A 27,562-nucleotide genomic window follows, 5' to 3' on the forward strand; every position below is an offset into this window, starting at 1 on the left:
CCTAGGCATATAAACCTAGAAAACCTCTCAAGAACTTCCTTGGTCATTTCCTGCCTTTTTTTTTTTTGGTTTTGTTATGTTTTTAAAAATGGTCTTTCTCCAAAGCCTCACTTTTAACTTCACGGGAGGGAGCCCCAAAAGCACCCCATACCCCCACCGTGCTCACCTGGGTTCGAAACTTTCCTTGAAATCACTCAACTCCACCTCCCTGACCCCTCTGTCCTTGCCTCTTTCTTACTATGTATGGATTGTGACCACAATTAAACCAAACATTTATTTTCTCTGGTTTCACATTACAGCTTTCAGTGAATTTTCTTTTTCCAGAGGCTTTGTCCCTTAAAGAAACCCTACACAACTTCCAGGATGGGCTGGAGGCGGGGCTCTGATGGGATGTGGAAAAACAGAACTCACAACTGCAAATTTAAAAACTACACCCACAACGTAAAATCTGGCACTGAACCAAAGCTAAGATGTGTATTTGAATTAGCTTTGTGTCTGCAGGCTCCTATAGCTGTCCAGAGGTCAGGAGATCTGGGTTCTGTGTTCCTCCAGAGGATCAAGAAGCTGAATGCAAAATGTGCATCTGGCAACTTTGAGAAACCGAGAGCTCCCCTTAACCTCCTCGATGATCCACTCCTGCCCCTCTTCTGGAACTGTGGGTGGACTCACACGGCTGCTTTCCTAAACCAGGCTTTGAGAAAATGTTCAGGGGCTACCAGGTGACACAGTGGCCGGCTGTTAAACATTAAGAGTGATCACCCGCAGCAAATTCCACCAGCGTCGCTGTGGGTTTCCTGGGGGCTGAACAGCGGAAATCTGGCTCATAGGGATCCAAGTTATGGCAAGGTTCCATGGGTGTCTGTATCTTTCTTTACCCCAATATCCTGGCAAGTGATGTAGAAATGGAAGCTGGAGGGAGGAGCCAGCAAGCTGGCTTATATTTTTATACCCTTAGAGGGTTTGATCTTAACCAAAGGGCCTGGCACTTCAGGGCTTGGAGGAGGTACAGGGAAAAAGCAGAAGTTCCACATCGATTCCTCTTCCTGGAAATGCTACCCATTCAGATGTGCCCCTCTCCCCCCTGTAACTTAGGGACAGGTGGGCTGGGGAAAGGGGGACTTCCAGACAACAGAGCTCCCATCCTCACCCAAATCTGAGGGAGACAGACACAGGGCACAATTATACCCCCTGGAAAAATGCATCTTGGGGAGACCCTCTTTGGGTTTGAGCAGTGGGGAAATGTCAAGCTTTCTCGATTTGCAGGATCAAATCCATGCTGGTTACTAACCAATGGCCAACTAGCCATGTAGGTAAGTAACCTGCAGTAGCCAATTTTCTGATCTGTTTGTTTTGGGGGGTGAGAGGCACAGGACCCCAGCACTTGGAGACGATGGAATGTACTGAATAGAGGACAGGAGTAAATACAGAAGCTGTAAGGGAAAAAAACAAAAAGGTGGCAGGAGACGCACTGAGCAGCCGTTAATTGCTCTGTAGGGGCTGGAGGAAGGAAGCACATATCAGCACATGAGAATAATACCCGGATTCAGGTCAAGCAGAGATGTGATTAAAGAAAGGACATGCAGAGTGCTTTTTCAAACAAGACAAAAGTTGTTTTTTGTTTTTTTTTTTTTTTTTTACTGGGAAGAGAGTTATTGAAGAGAAAAACACCCCCACCCCACACACCCCTCCCCGTTGAGGGCTGGGCATCACTACTTCCTGAAACACCCTGACATCTGAGTGAGCCCATCTCTGCTCTGGAGGATGCGGCGGAGGCTGGGGTTTGAGAAAACACCACCCCGCGCCAGTAAGGTTTCATATCCCTTTTAGACGGGATACTACCAAGAGCTAGAACTGTACCCCCAACCTCACACCCCACTTCCAGAGGGACCCGACAGCAGGAACAGACGTGTCCGCTGGTGGAGGGGGGGGGGGGTGAGGGGCACAGATCTTCCCTAGTGGCTCAGAAAAACGATCTGGGGGCATGGTCAGTGTTTCCCCAGTCCCCATCCTGCTGCATTTCCCAGTCCTCGGCAGGGCCCACGTCTACAGCAACTGCCGAGTCCTACAGAGAAATGAGGAAGGCAGCCTGCCACACGCGTGCGAGGCTGGCCAGCGGGGCTCTCCGAGCTGCCCTCCTCTGTCCCTCTCCTCCGCTCCGTCACCCGGAAGCACTACCTGTGCTATCATGGGGTCCAACATCACTCTCTTTTGACTGGGGGATAAGCCCGTTTCTTCTCAGGGAACAGTTGGTAACTCCGTGTTTGCGCAATTGGTGGCGTTCACAGTTAGATTTGGTAGAAAAGAAGGCATCGCATTTTTGACAAGGGAAGGGTTTCTGACCTGAAGCAGGAAAAAAAATATATATTTATCTGGCTTTCTACTGTAACGAAAAAGAAAAGTTGCTTTCCATTCATTCTTTTGGGGTAACTGGCATTTGTCCCCCCGCCCCCCACCCTCCACCCCTTCCTTTAAACACACACACACACACACACACACACACACACACACACACACACTTAAAAAAATACTGATACCACATCAATAACTCAAATGAGATCTTCCCTTGAGTGAAATGGAATGAAGGTTTTGTCTTCAAAATACTAGAAGTTAACAACGAAACCAAGATGTTTAAAGTAAAACAGCAGCATTACAGTCGAAAATCTTAAGAAACACAACAACCAAAAAGAGTGAGTGAAGGGATTTTAGAGCAGAGCCAGGAAACACCTAGAGTCTGTCACAAGGAGAAGCCGCCTCTTGGTAAGGGCTGATATGGCAAGTACTACAGACGCTGGTGGGTCAAACTGGAATCTTGGGCCCCTGGACGTGTCTTTGGGAGCCGCTCCTGGCTTCCTGGTCTAGCTGGGTGCGGCCTGCCCACAGTAGACTGGAGGCAGGGAAAGGGGCTGAGACAGTCCTACAGTGACCTCTGCCCAAGCTCACTGTGGTCCTAGCGGGCAAGGCAGAGGAGGTCCGCTCCTTGCATTAAAGGGTCTTTGTTCCCCTTGCTGGAGTACACAGTGACCAACAAATAACTGAGTCTGTGTTAGATCAGCTGCTCCAGGCCTGCCTGGCTGCCTGTGAAGAGAAGTGGCTGAGTGGGCCCTCTGCACCCCCACTCCACACTGGGGTAACTCCTGAGACAGAAGTAACCTGATTTGCTTTGCTGGTCTTATCCTTCCACTTCAATTCCTTTTGTACTGTAAACACAATACTTCAACATGCGGACCAGGCTCTTCTGCAACGTGTCCTGGGTGCGTGTGGATGGATGTGCAGAGAAAACAAGGGTAAGGAGGATGGCGAGCAGGAAGGGGACAAGGGAAGGGATTAGGTGAGCTTCAGGAGAGAGAAGGTGGAGGTAAATCATTTACTCTATCGCAGGCTTCTTCTGCTTTCCCCCACAATTGCTAAGGTCCTGGTGTCTGATTCTACAAGAGAACAGGTTTTGTGTACTAACAAACACCACTTCAGAGCTGCAGCCTGGCATGTTTGCCTTGTAACCTTGGGACTGCCACAATCAAATGCACGTGTCAAAAACTGGCAGCAAAGTTAACCAGCACAACCCCCTCAAAACACCAATCATAGAGGCCCTTCAACCTCCCGGTTACTATCAACGGATGCCCAAACTAGTGCAGGTGACAGGCCTGGGCACTCACTGTGACCGGAACGCAAGGGCCTGGCGCCTGGGATTATTTAGCACAAGGGGACGGGGGAATTAGCACTGCACACCACACAACTCCAGGGGGAGCTGTTCACACAGAGCACGCTGGTGTGCAACCCCACACAGCCAGAATCGCTGCCCTGCCAAGTTCTAGCACCAGCAGCAATCCCAAGAAAGGGGACGTCCCTTCCCTCCTGAGCTGCAAAATTCGGCTTCAGAATCACTAGTGCAGCTTTTTAAGAATGCAGATGCCTGGAACAATCAAAGACCACGGAAGGAGAAACGCACAGATCTGACATGTGTGCTTTTAAGGAACTCACATGGGACCTACAGGATAAAAAAGTGGAGAACCCACTGACCCCTTGAAAGCTTCCCTCCACATAGCCCAGTGGGTGTTTCTGCTAAGTCGTAAAACTGACAAAAATGAAAAACAAAAACAACTCGCCTTTACATGAAGACTAGTTTTTTGTTGTTGTTTTTTTATGGTGCACGCTTCACGTTATTCTTGCTTTTCACTAAAAACTGAATAGAATCTTTAACAACTGTTAAAGTTTTAAGTAACAACTTTAACAACTGTCACTGTTTTAAGTAAGAAAAACACTTGAAATGTTTTATTATCAAAGGCGACATCATGGCTTCTCTGAGGCCAGGCAGTGAGGGAGAGAATTAGCGGAGAGCAAAACAAGTCAGAAGCTATGAGGATGAACTAGATAATTCTCAATTTGAAATAAAACAATCGGCTGCTTGCTTCTTCCCATGACAAGATTTCCTCTGGCATTTTCCACACTGGTAAATGCTTCACTTTTACAGCTGGGTTTGGACAGCCAGGTTCATGCCCCATGATGAAGATTCATACACTAAATTCAGACAACGGCCCAAAGATGTCAGAGTACTGTATTGGGTTATGAAGAGTCTCAAAGTGACAACAGGAATCTTTAAAAATTTATCTCTCTCTGCATAAGCCTTACATTCACTTGTTCATTCACTCTCTCGTTTATTTTTACTGCTGTACAACTGACACACGCAAGCCTTACATTTTTAAATAGTAGTGTGCTCTCTGATTGCATGGACAGAGAAAAACATGAACACTTCCAATATTTTTTCATCAGATAGGTTTCCCCAAAACTTGTTGATGGGTAATTTACACGGAAAAGTATCAAATGATGTCACTTACTTGGTTAGCTGCCACAAATTACTGCTTTAGCAGAGGTGTTTCTAAATGTACCTGTGACCACAAGAAGTTATCTTTGCACCAAAGACTCACGACCTCCCTCCACCTCCAGCAGGAGCCATAAAAACCATCAGCTAGCCAGCGTCATGTTCTACTCTCAGAGAGCAGTCAGGAAAAGGGGGAAACCGTGTACTACGTGATGCTATCTGGCCTGCTGGGGCCATCAGGAGCAGAAGAATGAAGAGTGAGAGTAAGTTTGAGAACTCAGCTTCATACCCTCAGACTTCTTTCCATTGCCCTCCACCCTCGTGGGGAAAGCTTCTTTCTGTATTTGACAGAAGGCTGGCTGGGCAAAAATGGCCAAGGCCGCCATTTTCAGAAAGTGAAAAGTAGCCAGCGTCACTGGTGTCCAAGGCACTTTCCACGCTGAGCTTTGCCCATCTTAACTGGTTTCAAACTCTGACGCCAGTTGCCCGTGAGCAGCGGGTAGCACAGGTGAGGGTGGAGGGCCTCAGGTCGGCAAAGAAGAGGCGCTAGAATCAACTGCGAGAATCCCAAAATGTCAGAGCTTGGGGGGGGAGGAGGGAGTTTCAGTCATCCCAGGGTCCTGACTCCTTCATTTTGGGAGAAAAGGGACTGAAAGGGGAGGAAGATGGGGATGAGCAGAAACGGGCCAGCTGCATTTTCTGGTACTCTCTCGGCCTGTGGCCTAAATGAAGGGGAAAAGGAAGGGACAGTGGACTGTCCTCTCCCCAAGAGGCAACGCTCTTCAGCAGAGAAGGCAAGGAACCAGGAACCGTCCCTGCTCACCAGCACACAGGCTAGGAAAATAGTGCAAGGAAGGAACTCGGCTGTGCATGGAGAGCTCACCAGGGCAGATGAAACAGGATGGCAGACGCCAGCTTCCTTCTGAGACACAATCCCTAGAACCCGAGCCCTGTGCCCCTTGCCTGAGCCACAGCGAGCCCCACTGGACACAAAACATCTGGTCTACCTAATGCTGCCCATCTAGGAGACAACTTACTGGCATTATGATCGTTCTGTGTGTTTGCCAAGAGGTCACGAGAAGGTGGACTCTTGAGACACATACGTGGTTTTGCTTAAAGGCGATCTAAACCCAGACACTGCTCAAAGCTAGATTTCAACACTTAAAAAAAAGGCTTCTTTCCTGTATAACACTTTTGTTTACAGGGCCATTTCAGAACCGAGTTTAGTTTCTGTGCTCATACATATGAGCCTCAGTTTTATTCCCAAGTTTCCGGAGGGAGCATGTCACAGAAAGCTAGGGAGCCAAGGCACAGGCAGCTGGGGGATTCTTCAATAGCTGAGCGTCTACCAGGAAAACACCAGTCTGTGGGAAGAGTGGGTGGGTCAGATGATTTCCCAGGCTCTGTCCAGCTGTGACACTCGATGAATGGAAAACGTTCTAACACAACACCAGACACAACAGCCAAGTGCTCTATAAAATTATTTAACAGAGGTGATGCTGAGACTGTCAATGGAAGCTGAAGCAAGTAAAACAGCAAAGGAAATTAACAGAGCCCAGTGGGCGTCAGCTTTATACAGTGTCTGTGTGTGTGGCTAGTACTATCCTGAGGTCATTCAGTCTGATTACTAGGATCCTGGTCCATATCTCTGTTCACCTTATCTCCAGCCCCTTGCCAGCCTTCTGCCCTGGTACATGTCAGGATATGACGGCAGAAGCAGGCATGCCCTATACACCTGCCAACAGAGAACCAGCAGCCACATACCTCGGTTGTGGGGCAGCTGCAGGGAACTTGACCCTGGCTTTGAACTCGAGCTCTAAGACCACAGGCAAGTTACTCAGCCTCTCTAAGCCTTCATTTCCTCGCTTCAAGATGTGGACAACATCGCCCTCATGGGATGGTCATGAGGACTAGCTCTGGAATGTTTCTCGACCAACCCCGAGTGCTCCCCTCAAGTTAAGGCCAGCAACCCTCACTAGAAGGACATGGGATTGTCACGTGGTACGACAGGAGGTCATGGATGGGGCTCCAACAGACACAGCTGCCAAGGGTCTAGTAACTGGAGAAGTGGCAGAACATGTTTATATTTATGTCTACCCCACCCTACTCCATCATAAACAAGCCTCCCATCTTCCTTGCTGCTTCCAGATGCTACCAGACTTTACACCAACTAGGACATTTTGGCATTCGAAAGCCAGACAATTGAAATGACTGCTTTCACAAGTGGGAACTCAGATGAGGCACCTGTGAGACGTGGGCACAATTCTTGAAAGGAAATGCCAGCTGCTCCAGTCCTATTAGGAAGACTGGTGGTTCACTGGGAAGGGCGGAGGGGACGGCATCAGGGGAGTGTAGAGGAGGTGGCATGGTGAGAGCCACATGCATCGTGAGATCCAGCCACCTGCTTTCTGGAAAGTGGTAGCAGAAGCACGCACTTCTCCAAAGGCTCTGCAGGTGACAAACAAGTGTCACCCAAAAAGAGTGGCAAGAGACCTCTGCGTGGGGCACCTCCTGTTCAAGATGTGTCTTCTTTTCTGTCTTAGAACTGTTACTCTGTCAGGCTTCAATGATCTCAAAGGAAAAGAAAATGGCAGCCTGAGAAGGCAGCACACACTTGAGAAATCTAGAAGTTCTGGTTCCTGTTACATATTTGAGTCCTCCGTGGGCAGGTACTCCTGGTTTGCTGCCACTGGAGTCTCGGGTTTGAGCCCCTGTCTCTCACCCCAGAGAGAAAGGATGCATCTCAGAGAGACTTGCTCTCCCCTCCCTCGTGAGTAGAAACAGCCAGCCATGGGCGTCTCTGAGGCTTCTGTGACAATCAACCTTTTGGAATGAAGCCTTTCCCACCTGAGTACAAAGCGTGGCTCACACATAGTTCCCCGCTACCTTCCCCTCACCACCGTAAGCCTTGTAACTGACTGGGGTTGTCAGATCTAGCAACCAAAAACAGTTAAATTGAATTTCCAATAAATGACAAATCAGTTTTTAGTCTATCCTCAATGTTGCATATTTAACCTGTGCTAAAAGTTATTTGCTTTTTATCTGAAATTTATGTTTACCTAGCATCCAGTATTTTATCTGGCAATCCTGTATTATGCAATTCTTTATTTGGTTTTAGGTCCCACCATTAGTATTTGGGTGGTAATCTCCAAAAAGTTAAGGATCTCACCCAATTTACGTCTACTTCGATGACATAAACCATGTATAAATATTCAGTAAATCAGGATTAAGACAAAAGCGAATGGTCATGTGACTATTAGAAGTACCTGGTATAAAATTACTTAAAACGTATCCTTTCAGGGGCCCTTGGGTGGCGTCTGTTAAGTCAGTGAAGCCGCTGACTCTTGGTTTTGGCTCACGACACGATCTTGCGGTTCTGTGAGTTCAAGACCCAAGTCCGGCTCTGTGCTGGCAGCACAGAGCCTGCTTGGGACTATCTCTGCTCCTCCCCCACTCACACTGTCTCTCTCTCTCCCAAAATAAATAAGCTTAAAAAAAATGTATCCTCTTAAATAAGCTTTTTAAAAGTCAACATATAGAAACTAACATTTGAAATACACTTTGGGATATATCTTTTTGGCAATATGAAGTCTGCAATATTCCCTTTAAGAATATATGGAGTCAAAAGGACTTCACAGAATGTTCAAAGTCTTAAAACGTTGAGGAATCTGGGACGGACTTTCTCCTGCCAAAGCACCAATACCTCAATACCGAGTTCCACTTCTCCCTAGCTGCCTCCTGTGGGGAACCAAGTGATCTTGCTACATCCTCCTGAAGGGCCGAGGCAGATGCAAGTGAATGATCCAATGGGCCCAGGACCATTTTCACCCCCCAAACACCGACATTCAACACTGCCTTCACCAGCAGCTCCTCGAAGGCCGAGACACTAGGAATAGGTCATTGTGGTTACAAGGGCACGGGGGGAAAACCCGCTGGCATCACCAGGCAAGCCCCCTGCTTCAGAGACTGAGGCTGAAGAGAAGCTAGAAATGGGGCCATGGGAAAAGGGTCCCACACTTTTGACCCCACCTCCTGTTCTCCCCATCCCTGGGGCCGGCCAGGCCACAGCCTCCCTTCTGGGAAGTAGCACTCGGGGCCTGGTGGGCCCTCTTACCAGTGTGTGTGAGCATGTGCCTCTGGAGGGAGCTGGCCCAGGGGAAGACCCGGGGGCAGTGGGGACAGTTGATCTTCTGCAGGCAGTTGGCGTAGGAATTCCGCTTCACCCTCAGCAGCTTGTCTTCGGGGGGGCTGCCCTGCTCCTCGTCACTGGGCCCATTGTGGTCGGCGGGGGCTCCGGCCACCTCGTCCTGAGCGTCGTCCTCTGCGCTCTGTAGAAACGGACTGAACTTGTTGGTGTCCGTAGTGGCCAGCATCTTTTCAATGCTGGCAAACTCCCCACTGGAGTCCAGGTCCACCCCGCCGCTGCCGGAGCGGGGCCGGCTCCGCACCCCCTTTTTCCGGCCCCTCTTCTTGGACAAACCCACGGGCCCCTGCTCGGTGGGGGAGGCTGCTTCTGGGCTGTTGGCAGGAGGCGACGGGTCGCTGGATTCTTTTGGGCTGGTGGTGTTGGTGGGGGCGGTGGCGGCTCTGGGGACAGGACTTCCTAAGCCGTCAGGAGCCGCGCTATTGCTGCTAGTGCTTGCGGGCCCCGGCTCTGTCACCTTAGCTTTCAGCAAGGTGGGGGCCGAGGACACAGATGAGATGATCTGGGCGATGGAAGCCAGTGGGGGCAGCTCCTCCGTCACGGGGGGCTTTGGCAAGAGCAGAGGGGGCTTGGGGCGCAGCGGCCGCAACAGTGCCGGGCTGCTGAGGAGGGTGGAATTGCCCAAGATGGGGGAGCTGCTGACCAGAGCTGAGGAGTAGATGGGGACAGCAAGCTGAACGGAGCCCTGCAGGGGCTGAGCGTGTGCTTCCAGAGTGGTAGCTGCGGAGGCCGGAGCTGCAGGGGCCACGGGTTTTTCCAGGATCCCGCTGGGCCCCAAAGTCACTGGCAGGGTAGGGCACGGTGGAGGACCGGGAGAGGACCGCTCATCGCTCCCTGGTTCCTGCTCAGGCTTCTTGACTTCGGCAGGAGCAGCCGTATCCTTGTCTCCTTTCCTGAAGTTCTTGGGGATGGACAGGTCGATGGGCTCCATGGAGCAGTCGTAGGGGGCTGAGGAGGTGGGGCTCAGGAAAAAGGCGGCATTCTCCTGCTTCACCTGGACCAGGGCCAGGCCCTTCTGGGAAAAGTCCAGGGGCTCGTTGAAATCCACTGCGAAGTTGCTGGCGGGCTCCAACTTGACTGAGACATGGGGAGGCAGAGGCTGGGAGGCGCCCCCGTGGAGAAAGCCGTTCTGGGGCTCCAGGAAGGTGGCCAGCGGTTTTCGTTCGCCAAAGGTCCCGCCGCCGTCCTCGATCCTCCCCGAGGCCTCGACGGGCGCCTCGGCCGGGCTCAGGCCGTCGGCCGCCAGGACGTAGCTCTCGATGTCGTGCTCGGGCACGTGCAGGTGCTGCTTCAGGATGTGGTGGATGCAGTTGCGCTTGGCGGAGAAGGCGGCGCTGCACTCCTTGCACTCGAAGGGCTTGCGGCCCTTGGGGCAGCCGCCCAGGCCGCGGCCGCAGTGCGTGCGCATGTGAACGCGCAGCGCGCGGTAGTGCTTCAGGTCCTCGCCGCACAGCCGGCACACCGTGTCCGGGGAGCAGAAGGCGTCCACCATCTCGGCGGCGCTGCTGGTCACGTACTCGATGTTCTTCTCGATGTCCTTGCGGGTGGCCTTGAGGTGCTTCTTGCGCAGGTGCCGCTCGCAGTTGGCCTTGACGGTGAAGGGGTAGTGGCAGATCTTGCAGATGTAGGGCCGTTCACCGCTGTGCGTCCGCAGGTGGCGGATGAGCGCGGCCTTGTCGGCGGCGATGTAGTCGCAGATGTTGCACTGGTATGGTGAGATGCCCAGGTGGGAGCGCACGTGGGCACGCAGCACCCCCGAGAAGGCGAACACCTGGTTGCAGAAGCGGCAGGGGTAGAGCACCTTGCGCATGGCCGGCGTCTTCTTGCTGCCGGGCCCCGTCATGATGGCCTTGAGGTCACCCTCCGTTATCTCCTGCTTGATCTTGGCCTCCATGCTCAGGGGCAGCAGGGCCTCGATGATGCTGTCTTGCTCCAGCTGGGTCTTCATCTCGGCCTGGCCGGGCAGCTCTATCCGCGGCTGCTGCAGGAAGAGCTGCGTGGCTGTGTCTGGCTGGGCTCCGGCCTGGGACTGTAGCAGGTGGGCATTGGGGACCGCCTCCACGGGGGCTTTGAGGAGCTTCAGGGGCGGTGGGGGGAGGCTGGGGCTGATGCAGCCCGGGGAGGCCTGCTGGGCATTGAGGAGAGGGGGTGGTGTGGAGGTGGCCACCACCGTCCGTGGGGTGACCAGGGGCTTTGGCTTCAGAGGGGGCATATGTTTGAAAATGGCCTGCAGAGGGGCAGCAGGGGCCTTGGAGAGAGGCGGAAGACTGATCTGAGGGGGGGCGGAGGCCGCCATCTTCAGAATCTGCTGGATGTCAGCCAGCTCGATGGCGGACTCGCCGGAGATGGGCTTGACCACAATACTACTGTCGGGCTGGATGATGAAGCCCTTCTGGAAGGGCTGCAGGGACAGGTGCTTCATGCTCTCCTTGGTAGCCGGGAGGACCGTGAGAGAGCCGCCCAGGGAAGCAGCTTCGAAAGGAGACAGACTCAGCATGTTGGTGCAGCCGGGGTCCTGAGGTAGCTGACACCTGAGTGTGTGGAGCTGTATTGCTTGGTTGTCATCCGGCAGGGGCTCCTCAGCGGGGGCAGGCCTGACGTCTTTGGTGTGCTGCAGGCCCAGCAAGGCCAGGAAGACCTTCTGGTCCAGGGCGTCACCAGGCAGGGTCTTGGCCTGCAGCCTGTCCCGTCCCTGGTCCGTGGCGACATGGGTCTGCTTGTGCAGGGTGAGCGAGGAGAGCATGGGGAATGCTTTGTCACATGTGTCGCAGACAAAACGGTGCTGTTCGCTGATGCACCTTCGTAGGTTTGTTTCACACCAGGCCTGTGTGGAAGGCGGGTTGGCAAAAGCAAGGGAATAAGGAGGATTTAAAAATAATCACTACCCCGAGATGCAGAAAGTATCTGTTATATAGCTGCCCCAGTACCCAGCCTCTCTCTGTACTATCTAAGGAGTTGGCCTCCCCCTGCTTGCTAATTCCTGTCCCTAGGCTGAATAAGGAAGACCACAAAGCACCTTAAACATCATATTGCTTGACAAATGACATCAATCCCTGGGGTATCTCAGAGAAGCAATGAAATACAGTTAAGTAATAATAACACGAGGGGCACTGCCTGGGAAGGGGCCTGAGGCTGTGCCATCTGCAGGGAGGGTTGTGTGGGTGTATACGTGTGGGCGTATACATGTGGGTGTATACATATGGAATAACCCATTACCCTTGAGGCTTCTGTGCCTTAAGAGTTTCACTGTTGACATCCTCGATCTCAATTTTTAAAATTGAAAAAAAAAAAAAAGTTTCAAAGTAGTTTTCAGTAGGCAGGGAACAAATATGGTTCAGGTTAATAATGACCCAAAACATTTTTAATAGAAAGTACCACACTGGAAATATTTACCTGTAATGTGGATATTAAAGAAATATTTAAGAAAACAAATTCAGTTCAGATAGGGGTGGGAGTGGGGGTGGTGAGCACTTCACAACTTTAAATCCAAACGCCCAAGAATGGGCAAAAGGCATCGATGAGCTAGACTCTTACACAAGGTGGTAAGAAATTCAACACAAGATTAAGACCCAACTATCCTTTCTCAAGAACCCAATGGAGACTGAAAGGGTCAAGCTGAATTGCAAGAGAAAACGCTGTTACAAAAAAGACAAAACCCAAGGGACAACATTTTACAGAAGGGAGACCTCAGGGTAAGGAGGTGTAGTCCAACCACGCGGCCCAGGGAGGTGGCTGCTGGTTCCACAGGCTGACCAAAATACCTGAGAAATTCGAGGAAACTTCCTACAGGAGAAGTCAGTGAATCCTAAGTCATGGAAGCCAGCAGGAATGGAAGGGTTGTTCTGTATGAAAGGCCTTCCCATTGCGTCCCTGGGAAGCTGTTTGTGGACAAGCGCGTTGTGGCGTAGCAATCCTCGATGTGTTCGAAAGGTGACACAGCAAATGTCACATCTGGGAGAAAAAAGGGATAGGATATAAGGAGGCGGCCCAATCAGAGTTGCCACTTGTCCAGGAGCCTATTATATTTGTTGTTGCTTCATTTCAATTGAAATAAAAATGGTATAATCTCGAGAAGCCAGTCTGCTCACGGTTAACACCAAGAAAAACGCTTCCTTTAAAAAAGTATTTTATCAACTTCTGGATATCCAAGCTTTGTAGACAGAACAGGTGTGCCCATTAAGACAGCTGGGAACCTGAAGCCACTGTGCTTACTTCTGCTTACCTCAATTATGTGGCATAGAGCGATCATTTCCAAGGTTTTCTCCCTCCCTCGGCTCAGTGGATTTTAGTGATCATAAATGTTTACAAGCCAAACAGCATAAATTTACACCGAACTGAGAGCAATCACGATGGCATCCCTGGTCTCTGATCGGGATGAAATGATAATCAAATTCTCCAACTGAATTAGTAGTCCAAGCCAGTGACTGTGTGTTCAATTCTGATATTACCATCGTTATCTGAAAAATAACTGTAGCTCCCACAGTAAGCAGGCACCACGACCGTGGCAGGCAGGTGGATATCCAGACTTCCATCTTACAGATAAAAACACGGAGGCTCAAAACGTTAAGTGACATGGCCAAGGTCACACAGCCAGTATGAAGCAAAGACAAAATATGAGCCTCCTTCACCCTCCTGCCCACACCTGTTATGATGTCTCCTTTTCCTTGAAAGACCCCCACAGATGCAGTCCATCTAAAGATCAGCACCCCCAACTTCAGAGGTGACCTCCACCTTCAATGTCCTGGACCACACAGATGTGAAACACACACATTTTATAATGCTTCCTCCACTCTTCATACCAGCATCACCTTCTGGGTCTTCACTCAGAACCACTCTAACAACTATCCTATCATCGGGGTGTTATCAACATCCCCTAGACTGGCACTCAATACGGTAGCCATGCAAGCCATGTGGGGCTGCTTAAGTGAATTAAAATTTCCTCAGTAACATCAGGCAGTGCAGTGCAGACCTGACCTGCTGCTATGTTTCCATGACCGCAGAAAGTTCTGTTGGACAGTGCTGTGTGCCTAGCACCTTTCCAAGTATTTGCACGTACACATGCCTTTGCCACTTACGAAAACCCTAAGGCAGGTCCCACGAGTGCTTTACAGAGAAAGAACCTGGGTCTTGGAGGGGTAGGGCGACCTGCTGGAGTCTGCATCTGGACTACATGCACATTAATGGAAAACTTTTTTTTGCTTTGAGATTCTTCTCTGGAAATAGATAACGAAATGACCCGCGAGGCAGCAGAGTTCATCGTCCTCTCGCGCTGAAAGAAGTGCCAAGTATGTGCGACTCTGCTGTCCTTATCGCGCGGTGGCAGGCCCCAGCAAGCGAGGTCCTGCCGTGCGTCCACCTCTCCTATCTCCGCTGCTACCTTGGCCGCGTCTCGCCATCAAGACTCCTGTCATCATTCAATTAAATTTAGAATGCTGGGTTCCCATGAGCCACTCAAAACACAAAGCTCCTTCTGGGGGAACGGTGCTGAGGTCACCAACCGTGAGACGCCCCAGGGCCCCCACAGTACGGCCACATTTCCCTCCCTGGCCATCCCTTGCACGCAGCCCACGTTCCGGGGGGATGGCCCCCCAACCACAGGGAGCCCTGCCCAAAACACCCAGAGTGCTAAGTCCTAGGCTGTGAGAAAGTTAAGCAGGGAAGCGGTGTGTCTGTGGCTCCTTAGGCGAGGCTCTCCTTCTGTCCAGAACACGCTCAAGTTCCACGCTGCATGTGTGGAGGGGCTGTGACCTCGATGCCCCGTGGCAGCTCTGTCCTTTCCTGTTGCTCTGGAAACGTTTTTCTCTTCTATCATGGGGACTTCAGTCCCCCCAGACCCAAGTTCAATTGCACACTCCTCATAGTCCCCAACCCATCCCTATGCCAGCAGTCAGCTGAAAACTCTGTACTGACCTGAAGGGACGAGAGAAATGTCTGAATTCAGGAAATTTAGCGCTGATCAGATACATATGATAGTAAGAAATCCCTGTTACTTTTTGAAGTTGTGACAATATTTTGGTTATGTCTTTTTTTTTAAACATCCCTTTCCTTTAGAGGTAATGTAATGAAATACTGTTATGTGAAATGTGATGCCTGGGATTGTTTTGAAATGATCTGGGATGGGGGAAGAGGCGAAACATGATGGGCCGTGAGTTGGTAATTCCTGAAAATGGGGGGAGGGTGCGTGAGAGGGTCATGACATTGTGCTCTCTACTTGTGCATACGTTTGAAATGTTCCTGATACACTTAAAAGAGAGAAACATCTAATTACAAATGGCTAATGAGAGCGGGCTGACTTGTGGCCTCTTTTTCTGAGCTTCAGAAATGTCCACAGCACTATCTGTGGTAGATGCGTGTGGGGATTTCAATTTATAAACCCCAGAAGAGAGGTCTTTATGCTGAGTCTCACTGTAGCACAGGTGAAGGGAAGGAACCCATTTCCCCAGCAAACCTACGGGACAATCAGAGCTTCTGGAAAAAAAGGTGGAGGCGCCGAGCCCAGGGCTCAGGAAGGCTCCATGGTGTGGGATTTATGCGCAGGCAGAGTGAGCCACACTCGGTGGGCTGGGCAGTCAAGCCCATGGCCTCATCTGGCTTGGCCTCTTATGAACCCAGAGATGGTGCTGACTGTCTCTCTCCCTCCTTCTTCCCCTCTGTCCTGTCTTGGCTGTAAGCAGGTGTGGATTGGGAAGCTGCAGGAAACAGAAGCTGGTCTGTGCCCTCCCTGGAAGGTGAGAACAAGAGGAGGTGAGAAAGTCTAGGGTAGGCACCAAGGGCTGTCACCCACTAGGCACTCTGCACCTGAAGTCTGCACTCTCTCTTGCCAAATTAATTGTAGCACTGACTACAAACACCTAAACTCATTCAGTCCAACAACCCCGCGAGACAAACAGCACCAGTAGGAAGCGATGAGTGTGTGATCGATCATTCAGTTACACCTGAAAGTTGGCCCTGGTTCCTCACTCAGCTTTCCCTGCACCTTGTAGAGAGGGGCTCATTGATCAAAGTCCACTAAAGGCTGGGTGGGGCACTCATAAAAAAAAAAAAAAAGTCATGCATACATTAACTATTTTATCTAATCTAAAACATAGACAGTTGGCCCTTGTTATTGGTGGGTTCCGTATTTGTGGATTTGCTTACTTGTTAAAATGTATCTGAAAACCCCAAATGAATACTGGCAGCACATCTGAGGACATGCACAGAGAGGAGAAAAACTGGAGTTGCCCTCCGCGCATTCCTGGCTATGGCTGAACGCAATGCTGCCCTGCCATCTTGTTTCAGCTCCCATCGTACATGAGTGTCCTTCTGCAGTCTATGTAGAGCCATATTTCTAGCATTTCTGTGCTTTTTGCTGGTAATTTCATGGCTTAAAATGGCTCCCAGCACAGAGCTAACATGCCACCTATACTACACAAGTGCAAAAAGCAGTGATGTGCCTTGTGGCAAAAATGCGTGTGTCAGGCAAACTTTGTTCAGGCGTGAATTACAGTGCTATTGGCTGTGAGTTCACTGTTAATGAGTCAGCGGTATTTTTTTTTTTTAATGTTTATTTATTTTTGAGAGAGAGAGAGAGAGAGAGAGAGAGAGAGCGAGCAGGGGAGGGAAAGAGAGAGGGAGACGCAGAATCTGAAGCAGGCTCCAGGCTCTGAGCTATCCTATCAGTGCAGAGCCCGATGCGGGGCTTGAACTCACAAGCTGTGAGATCGTGACCTGAGCTGAAGTCGGATGCTTAATGGACTGAGCCACCCAGGTGCCCCGAGTCAGTGGTATTCATTCAGATTTCCTTAAACAGAAACAAAAGTTTCTGTACTGATTAGCTGATGAAAATGTAGACAGAGGCTTGTAGGAAACGGTACCCTGTGTTTCCTCTAGGAACAACATTTAACATTCGCTAATTCTGTGTTTGCTGCAATCTTCAGGGACATAAAGGGCAGTAACCGATCCCACATTCACTCTCCAAGGGCTTGTGTTTGAGTCCAGCTGCACCCAGAGAAGTTCCATGTGTTTGTTAGGGCGCGAATCATGCTCCCCATTCAACATCTTTGATACGCGGTTTTAGACTCTTTGAGGCAGAGCAAGAACTTAGATTTTTGCATATCAAGCTAAAGCAGAATTCTTTTAGGATTTATGATCCTTTTAGGCTTTTATGATTATTTCTCTCAACTGCTCACAGATGTCTCGCCTACCCTAAATTTGACAGCAATTTAAAAAAGTATCTGTCTAATCTGGACCACAAACAAGACAGCCCAACTTAGCTTTCACAGAGATTATTCTTTTTTTTTTTTGGTGTTTATTTTTGAAAGAGAAAGAGAGAGCGTGTGCATGCGGAGGAGGGGCGGGGGTGGGGGTGGGGACAGAGGATCCAAAGCTGGCTCTGTGCTGACAGCAGAGAGCTTGATGCGAGGCTCGAAGTCACGAACCATGAGATCAAGACCTGAGCCAAAGTTGGACACTTAACCGACTGAGCCACCCACACGCCCCTCACACAGATTATGCTTATAAAAAAATTTCACAAGCTTATACAAAATTCTATTGATTATAGGAAATGATCGCAAGTATTACTGACATAAACAGGCTGGGTATAAATAATACTGACTCTTGGTATCATGCAAGTCGACTGCAAAAGGTGAGCAGGTGAGCCTGAGAACTGGGCTGCAAACTTTGCAAGCTGTACAACGCCTGGTAAGTAGAAGAAAGTTTTTGAGCATGTACCCTTATCCGTTTGTTGTTTAACACACAAATGTGTGTGCGTGCGTGTTATGTGTAGGTATTTGCACATGTCAGGTAAGTCACAAAATACAAAAATAAACATTTTTAAAGGGTTAGATAAAAGGTCTATCATTTTTTTCTTCTACTCCAGAGACCTTTCTGAATACCCTCCCTGAGTCTACTGCATCAGTGTGACGCCTGCTATGAAAATTCAGTGTGGGGGCACCTGAGTGGCTCAGTGGGTTAAGCGATTGACTTCGGCTCAGGTCATGATCTCTCAGTCTGTGAGTTCGAGCCCTGTGTCGGGCTCTGCGCCGACAGCTCAGAGCCTGGAGCCTGTTTTGGATTCTGTGTCTCCCTCTCTCTCTGCCCCCCTCCCCCCTTTCTGTCTCTCAATAACAAATAAATGTTAAAAAAAAAAATTTAAAAAAAAAGAAAATTCAGCGTGAGGGGCAACAGAAGTCAGTTTTCTACAAGGGAGTAGAGTGTCTCGTAATGTGACAATTAGAATTTACTGCACTTCTATCATAGCTGTGAGTTTTCAAGGATACCATTTTCTTCACTTATCTCTCACACGTCTATCCCTTCCTTCATTCTCTCGTTCACTTTCAAACCCCTCCCATCTCTGGCATCTGGGTTAGTTTCACACATAGTAGGTGCTCAATACATGGCTGACAACCAGCACCGACCACATGCTCTGTGTCCTCCCCCGTGTAAGGTACCTGGGGAGTGGTATGGGATGGGCTCAGGGATCAGGGACAGTGGGGGAGGGGAAGTGGAGGTCGTGTGACCTTGGACCACTCATTTCATCTGCATTTTGGCTGCCAGCTGGGCAGAATTTCCCAAACAGGCCTGAGACAGGAATCTGCCTCCTCATGACCTTCTTAGTATAGTGAGAATTAAGTGAGAGTCTAAGGACATTTGATGCCACAAGCCTTGAGAGCTCTTCCCCATCCTTCTCCGGGCCTCTGTTTTCTCATCTGTAAAATGGGCATTTTTAGAGCTACTATCAGTGACGGAGAACCAAATGCTTGGGAACCTGCAAGGTGCTATTTAACCATTATCGTACACTGCTAGGAACAAGAACCATCAGGAGTAGCCCATTTCCTGGCCACTCTAGCTAACATGAGAATGCAGGGAAAATGAATTTTAATTGCAAAGGATGTGTTCTCTCTCTTCATTTTCAAGAACTCCACCATTGTCTCCACTGCTTCTGTTTCATCTTGAGACTCACAGGAGAAATGCATGTCCTTCCTGGTTGCCACCTGCTCCCCCTCACGGCCCCCACTCCTGCCCCCCCCCCCCCCCCCACAACCCCGGGCCTCCACTCCTGCTCCCAGGGCCACAGCTCAGAAGAGAAGCACATGTCATCCCAGCCTGCACGAGCACCAAGAGCCTTCTAAGTAAGACCTAAACAAGGCCCACATCCACAATTTCACACCTCTGTTTTCATGGGATTCAATCAAGGCACTACTATTTCACTTCTGAAAAGATACAGAATGTCATCTCGCAAACAAGCAGCAGGAAAGTGGCAGAGGAAAAAAAAAATCTGCTTTGAAACCCGAAGCATATTGTGAGGCTAGTTAAAAGGAAGAAAATAAAACCCCACAGAAAAACATTGCCTCCCATCTTATGCTTGGCACCTGTTGGCAGACCTTAAATAAAACCAGTGTGGAAAACCATCACCCAGAAACATTTGGACGGGTCTTTGTCAGCCAGAGACACTCCGGTTCAACCAGCCTTCCCAAGGCCCCTGGGGAAAAACACTTTGCAACTGTATTTCTAAAGAGCTCTTCAAGGACAATGGAGGTCACTGTCAATCTGTGGGCAATGCTGCTTGTTGCAGGCTCTGATCTTGGGGTATTTGCTAACCTCACTTGGGCTTGTCAGTCTTCATTAAGACCACAGCCATTGGTCAGGTGGTCCCCGCAACTCTCCCTTCATCCCCGCTTGTGGGATCTCTCAATCCTGCCCTGGATGGTACTCCAGGTACTCATGGACCATACCATTGCAAAACATTCAGAAGGAATAGGGCTGTACTTTAATCATCCTAGGACCAAGGACTGTTGTAGGGCAGTTTCATCTTGTGTGTGATTTTGACAATGTCCCTGAGGGAAATCTTACAAATTGAGATTGCTTTTTTTAAAAACTTAATTAAAAAAAATTTGTTTTTAAAGTTTATTTATTTTGGGGAGACAGAGAGAGAGTGCAGGCGGGGGAGGGGCAGAGTGAGAGGGAGACACAGAATCTGAAGCAGGCTTCAGACCCTGAGCTGTCAGCACAGAGCCTGATGCAAGGCTCGGAATCATGAATCGCAGGATCATGCCCTGGGCTGAAGTTGGACACTCAACTGACTCAGCTACCCAGGTGCCCCTCCAGTTATAGGATTGAAAAATTCTAACAGGGTGCCTGGGTGGCTCAGTCATTAAGCATCTGACTTTGGCTCAAGTCATGATGTCACAGTTCCTGAGTTTGTGTCTCACATTGGGTGAGCATGAGCCTTAGGTAAAACACAAGCCCCACTTTGGGTGAGCCCCGCTTCTCTCTCTCTCTGCCCCTTGCTCACTTGTGCACCTCTCTCTTTCTGCCCCTCTGGAAAAAAAGAAAAAAAGATGCTAACAGAACTCCATTGATACTTCTAAAAACAAAAGTTTCTCTTTTTGGGTGGCACCTGTGTGGCTCAGTTAAGTGTCCAACTCTTGATTTTGGCCCAGGTCATGATCTCATGGTTTGTGAGTTCAAGCCCCAAGTCAGGCTCTGTGCTGACAGAGCCCCTCTCTGCCCCTCCCACACTTGCACGCACACAGGCATGCTCTCTCTCAAAAAAATAAACAACAAAAAATTAAAACCCTCCTTTAAATGTTTTATTCTTTTAAAATCACATACTGAAATAAATTACTCGAAGGGAAACAAAAACTCATCAGTGGAAAAAACTCCCAAGGACAAGGTGAGGTTACACATCAAACAGGAATGAATGCCCATACAGACATTCGGCCCACCCTCAGCTTACACACGCACACCCATACACACCTGTATGTGAGCCCCCAATCATTCTGCTTGCAGAAACGGTGTTTCTGCACCCCAATGCAGTTCACCAGAGCCGATTTCACCCAGAAAACACATGAATTCCAGCACATGACAGCATATTCTTCCATAAGAAAGAAACCTGAATTCAGAATACTGGAGATTTTACCATTCTCACTTTGTCACCTATGACGGACCAGCCTCCCACAGAGCTGCTCAGTCACGGCGGCTCCTACTCCTGGGGTGGGGGCCCCACGGCTGTGTTAGGGTCGGGCAGCAAGGCAAGAGCTATGGTTCGGGGCATGCAGTCACGGCCTCATAACAGCAGAGGCACGAGGCACAAGGCCTGCAGCTTATCTGCTCCCCCCACCTTCCTTAGCACCGCTTGCAAGGTCACCGGAGGGTATGGGTAGGTGTGAACCACAGATAGGAGGGGGCTGGGGTGGGGGGTCTTAAGGGAGTGAAATGCCTCCCAGCAGCATGTGGGGGTGCTGTGAGCTAAGTTTCCACTGTGGCCCCGGGGGCTGGAGGGCTGCACGGCAACCACACAGAGCCTTCAATATGTACTTTATCCACAGCCCTTCTTGTCCCTTCTCCTTCAGAGATTAAGCAAATAAGCAAAATTACACAGCACACTGGCCCTGGCCTTGGCGGGCCTGGACAGAGCACATTCGGAGCACAGTCGGAGAAGCCTGAGTCTCACAGGAACAGTGAACTAACTGCACTGGTCTTGAAGCCACACAGAGACCCAACCCCTCCAGCCACAGCTCAGCCCCTGCCCCTGGCTGTCACAGGCACACAGACAGCAAGGCAAGGACAGAACAAGCCAGCTCCAGCAGGTCAAGGAAATACTCTCCTTCGTTAGCTGAGGGGACTGGCTGTCCTTTTAATTCTCAAAGGACTTTAATGAAAATGAATGCTCTTATTCATACCCACATCCACCACCAGTCTTAAAAAGACAAAAGTCAGAATTTTCAATCACCGAATTGAGGACTGACCCCTGTCACAGTGTGCCTGTGGTAATGAGGCAGAACACCGTGGTATCAGTTATTTTATTTATTTACTTATCTATTTATTTAGTTTTTAGTATTTATTTTGAGAGAAAGACAGAGAGAGAGAGAGAGGGAGAGAGAGAGAATCTGAAGCAGACTCCATGCTGACAGCAAAGACACCCATGAACTGTGAGATCATGACTTGGGCCCAAGTTGGATGCTTAACTGGCTGAGCCACTCAGGCACCCCGATATCAGTTCTTTTATAACACATGCCCTTGTAAGAAGACACTACAGCCTTCCTTCTTATTTATTTCTTCAAAGAAAACTATACGTAAGCCTGTGCTAGGGTAGAGATGCAGTGTGACAAATGTGCTACTACAGTCTGGGCATTCTGGGTAGGGAACGGAGGAAGCCCTAAACAAAGCCAGCGGTTTGGAAGGCTCACAGCAGAGCCAACAGTTACACATCAGGAATAGCTCTCACCTGGGGCGCCTGGGTGGCTCAGTCAGTTAAGTGTCCGACTCCCGTTCAGGTCATGATCTTGCGATTTGTGAGTTCGAGCCCTGTGTTGGGGTCTGTGCTGACAGCTCAGAGCCTGGAGCCTGCTTCCAGTTCTGTGTTTCCCTCTCTCTCTGCCCCTCACCTACCTGTGCTCTTTCTCTCTCTCTCTCAAAAGTAAATAAACTTAAAAAAAAAAAAAAGGAATAGGTCTCACCATTAAGGACACCAGCCCTGAAATTAGCAATGTGTCCACGCTCTCTGGAGCGGGTTTCCAAAGTACTTAAGATGAGAAGGAAGCATGCGCACCTTTCAAAGATGAAGAGTCAAGCCAAGGTAAATCTGAAGGCAAATGTATCAGCAACGGGACTTACAGAAGTGGAGAGCGAGGCCACAGAGAAGCTTTAAAACAAAACCCCCAAATCATGTGGCTAAACAATTGGGAAATTAGCTCCTCCCAGTGCCTGCTACAGTAGTGCTGTACTCATCCGGTGACCACAACTCTCTGGGCCAAGAAGAGAGCTCTGAAGTCAACCGAAAGCTCAAGAGCAGGTGAAAGAGATAAGCAGCGCCCCCTCCAGGCGTCTCCCCTGTACACCAGTATCACATCTACCATCATGGCAGTTAAGGGGGGAAAACATATATTTACTATGCCAAACATATTTTGGAAAAACTGCTTCGGCAAATCTCAAACATTAGGAAACACCTTTCTTCAGAACTCTCAGGCCTCCCCAACAATCTAAGGAAAATGATGTGTGGTTCCACTATTTAAGGAACCTTCAAGCTTCCGTCAAGTTCCTTCAAGCTTCTGTCTGGCTTTCACAGTTGGATTACAAAATTTGGTAGGTAGGACTCAAACCAAATTTAAACAGCCATTCAGCTTCCCAATCTTTACGAAAGCAGAACTAGAAAAAAGCAGCTCTTTGTAACAATAAAGACTAGAAGACAAACTGCTTTTATGTTTTATGTCAATTATAAATAGTACCTGGGAGAAGCCCTGGAATTTGACTCTTCAATTTCCTAGGAATGGGATACCCATTCCATGTCTGTTGCAGTCTGAGGACTGGCTTGCCCCCTTCATCCTCGCCACAAGTCCTCAAATGCATTTTCCAGATGGGCAAACAGCGTCGGTTTGCCCGGGGGGCCAGGGAGATGCCAGGTAGCAGGCTGGGCTGGATGGAGCTAGTCAGCTTAACTCCACTTTGCTATGCTTCTGTTCAGAGGACAGTGATTTGCAGATGCCCTCAGCTCCTTCTACAACCCATGGCACAATCTTAATGTCTGGACACCAGACAGGGGCTCACCTGTGAGCCTTCCCTGCCACTAATACTCCCTGAGCAGCCAGAGGGCCCGGCCCTTGTCATCAGAACCTGTGAGATACCTTGCTGAGAACACTCAGCTCACCCTGGCTACTTCCTTGATATACTGAATTTCTTGCCCATTACATTGTTTTAGCCGAGAGACTGACATTCCTTCTTAAAAGGGATTTCATGCTCCATTTTTTCCTGCTCTGTCTCCAGAGGCAAGAAGGGGTAAGTGCAAACAACCTCTCCTTGGAGCCCCACCCGGTTCAGACATTCCTGCCCTGGTGCCCACCCTTCCCCGCCCTCCCTCCCGTCCAGCCAGAGAACTGACATCCAACAGCTGCACTAATCTCTCCCAGTTGCTGGGAGCAACAGTGAGGGCCCTGTGACAGGGCCCTGGCCGGTGGCTGGCGGGTGGCGGCTTGCCCTCCCCACACCCAGGAATCTGCCAGACTGCACACTGCGTCCCGACACCCTGCCCGGATGGTTCAACCAACCAGCATGGCGTGAAGTCAGGGCGGGTCAGAGGCACTTCATCGTGGGCAGGTTAAGTGCAGAAGCCGGTGGCCGCCTTGGCTCTGAATAGCCCAAGTCGTGGGGAGGCCCCTCTGGCAGGGTGGAGAGGGGGTCCTGACAAAGGTGCCTCCGACTTCCAGGTTGGCCAGGGGGACATGTCCCCTGCCTCCTCACTCAGCCCCCGGCACCATTTCAAAGCTGCCTCCACTTGGCCAAGCCATGGACCCCTGGGAGTCTTAAGTACAAGATGCTGATGAATACTTTTTATACCCTTTTCCCTATTTTTAGGATTACATTTAAGTGTGGGCCCAATGCCATGTGAATTAGTCTTTAGGGGCTCCCTGTAGGTGATGGGGGTGTGTATGGGGAGGGTGGTGCGGTGAAGGGAGCCAAACATTCCTTGGAACACTTGAGAATCCAGAAGAAAGAAGGTTCTGGCACCTCCCTCCACCACTAAGATGAAGGGGGTGGCTTTCAGCCTGGCCTGCGTGCCTGTAACATCACTTATCCTCATCGTGCAGGTGCGGGACAAGCTCTCATGCAGCCGGAAGGGTGAACCTGTCAGAGCCCACTGTGTTCCCCACATACTAATTCTTGACATAGATTTAAGGGCATCGCCTTAAAACTTTTCTTACTGACAATCAAGATCAATAATTTGATCAGACGGAGGAGAGCCTCCACCTACAGGACACAGTGAAGTGTCACAACATCCAGTGCAAAATGTCAAGGGAAGCTTTACACTAACTGGATCAGGCTCCCTCTGCTTCGACAATAGGCAGCTTGTGCCCTTCATGGCCCTGAGTGTATCCCTTTCGCTTTGTTTTAGAACTTCCCATTTACTTGTTTCCTGACTGGCTCTGGAGGGGCCCTGTCTCTAACATCATTGTATTTTTTCCTTCAAGTCTGGTGGAGTGCCTGGCACACAAGAAACACTCAATCATTTGGATATGTTTTAACTAAAATAATTTAAAAATTATTCACCACCCGACCTTTAATCGAGAAGCCACGTAAGATTATACAATAAGTTTTGCTATATTTTGCCCTTGGCAGCAGTCACAGAGCCATGGTAACCACCCAGCTGTCAACCCTCCTGGCCCAGCCCCCGCCAGCCTGAGACAAGTCATTCAGACACAAGCCCAGGGGTCTTTACAGCCAAGCTGCTGCCTCGGTGCCCTCCCTGCCGTAGGTGGGCTTGTCCTGGACCTACACCTGTGTGGTGGGCTTGTCCTGGACCTACACCTGTGTGGTGGGTTGCTGTGCCCCTGAAATGTGGCTGGTTCAAACTGAGATGGGCTGTTACTGCACCTCACTCACTGAACTGCACAGGCCTTGTATGTAAAGAGGAAGGTAAAATACATCCCTGACAATTTTTATACTGATTACGTGTTGATGTTATATTTTGGTATCACTGGTATAATGAACAAAGAAACATGATTAATCTTGCCTACTTCTTTTTACCTTTTTTAAATAAGTGTTTATTTATTTTGAGAGAGAGAGAGAGAGAGAGAGAGAGAGAGGACATGAGCGGAGGAGGGACAGACAGAGACACAGAATCCGAAGCAGGCTCCAGGCTCCGAGCTATCAGCACAGAGCCCGATGCGGGGCCTAAAGCCACGAACCGTGAGATCATGGCCTGAGCTGAAGCTGGATGCTTAACCGACTGAGGTACCCTCTTTTTACTTTTTAAAATGTGACCACTAGAACGTTTAAAGTACTGTCCCTCACCCCTGATTCCAAATGCCAGCTCTCAATAAGCCCTCCTTGTCTAGGAGGATGTGGATTTACTGTTGGTCATGTCTGGGCACAAGCAATGCACAGCACGAAGAGCTAGAATGGCTACCAGCAGCTCCCTGTCTTCCCTTTGCTCAATGCTAACACACACTTCATTAATTTGAAACACAGAGGAAGGGAGAACGGCCTCAGCAGTTACACGGGTTTGGATCTCCAACACTTTTTATTAAGGGATAACAGGCACCTGGCCAGCTTTGGGGGGTGGAGGGGGTGAGGGCAGAAGAGCAAGAAACCAACAGCTGTTTTGAGTTATAAACTTTCTGTTTGAACTGGTAGCATCCCACTGTGGTTCTGCTGCCTTTGGGGTTTGCAAATGGAGTTGGTGTCTATTTTAGCTCTGGGTTAACAAGCAGCCTCTCCCACCGGCTACTGTCACAGTTCACTGCCTGGCTGGGCCCTGCCGGCTCATGCCTGCCCCCATGGCCTCCTCTGATAGCAGGCTATTATGTGGAACAGGAGAGCAGAGAGGAGAAAAGGGAAATTAACTGTGTTCTGTAATCAAGTCCCTTTGGTTTCCAGATGCAAGCCCCACCCCGCACAACAACAGCCACTAGTTGGGGGATGGCTTGCTCACCACCCGCCTCCCCACAATGGATGCGCTGTGGGCACAGCGTCTGGGGGCTCCCGTGGGGTGGAAGGCTGCCAGAAGGGGCTGAGGCCCAGCCAGGCTACCGAGCAACTCCAGTCAACCCCTCTCCAGACAAAGGGCATTATTCCTGAGTAGGCGAGGAAAATAGGCAGGACTTGAGGCTCAACTTCACAGATCATCTGCCCTGTTGGCCTTGCAGTCACGGCAAGTGAATTGCCCACCAAACTGTGCAGAACAGGACAACCAGTGTCCAACGCAGGGCCCGTCCCCACCTCTGAATAGCAGGCCCAGCCTGTCCCTGGGGCAAGTGCTTGTCCAGAGGGCCCCGCTGCAGGGGAACCCACTCCCTCATCCAGGCCACCATGTGAGAAGGGGACACTCGAGAGTCCTCTATCACTGCTATACGTGGTGCTGTACAGGCTCCAGCTGCTCAAAAATCTTTCGTGAGACTCAAATTATTTTTCCTGTAGGATAGAATTATCTGTAAGGGGACAAACGGGTAGTTCCGAAGATGAACTATGATCCCAGACTAAAGCATGAAGTGAAACAAAACACACAGAGGAGCTCAGAGACAGGCACTGTGTTCCCTCTGTAGTGCCAGCTCGCATGGCTATCCGGCAGCAACGTGGGGTGGGGGGCGGGGTCCCACGTGCTGTCTGCTGCCTCTGCCCACGACTCGCCTGTCTGGTCACTTCTCCTCTGTTTGCTCAGGTCCTCGGTTGAGAAAACTATTTCAATATTCACCACCTACCACAAGCCCACATCCTGGGGATGCTGCGGATGCTAATGAAACCATTAACGTTCCCAAATCTCTCAGGACCAGAGGGCCCGCAAAAGGAAGAGCCAAGTGCTTTTTCTTGGTAGACAAAAGAACAGCTGTTAAAGAGACCAACCCCTAGAATTTAAGGCCGGAAAGGGAACACAGGGACTACCTGGTCCAGCTCTCCTTCAAGGTTCAAATATAGCTGATCCAGGCCCCATGTGAGTAGGATGGGGTCCAGGGGTTCTGACCACCAGTCCCTGCCCTCTCCTACGCGGTCTGCAATTCCCCAAGACGGGGGAGTTATGAAAAGACATTTTGTAGCACTTCAACTGCTCAGCAGTTTAAACTTTTCATGGA

At 50.0% G+C, this 27,562-nt stretch overlaps 1 protein-coding gene across 6 annotated transcripts in view; it reads right to left on the bottom strand.

Annotated features, from left to right (window-relative positions):
• RREB1 (ras responsive element binding protein 1) overlaps positions 1 to 27,562 on the bottom strand; it is a 182,640-nt gene that overhangs the window by 8,434 nt on the left and 146,644 nt on the right. For 5 of the 6 annotated variants that reach the window (XM_053904925.1, XM_019419822.2, XM_019419820.2 and 2 more), the window contains 3 exons: positions 12,782 to 12,971; positions 8,931 to 11,844; positions 2,176 to 2,340 (listed from right to left, as the gene is read on the bottom strand). In XM_053904925.1, the coding sequence (XP_053760900.1) occupies positions 2,176 to 2,340; positions 8,931 to 11,844; positions 12,782 to 12,971 (3,269 nt within the window). The remainder of the gene's footprint in view (positions 1 to 2,175; positions 2,341 to 8,930; positions 11,845 to 12,781; positions 12,972 to 27,562) is intronic. The other variant, XM_019419823.2, reaches the window with a different exon arrangement.

Source organism: Panthera pardus, unplaced genomic scaffold (genome assembly GCF_024362965.1).
Source record: "Panthera pardus isolate Hobbes unplaced genomic scaffold, ASM2436296v1 HiC_scaffold_17, whole genome shotgun sequence".
NCBI classification, from domain to species: domain Eukaryota; kingdom Metazoa; phylum Chordata; class Mammalia; order Carnivora; family Felidae; genus Panthera; species Panthera pardus.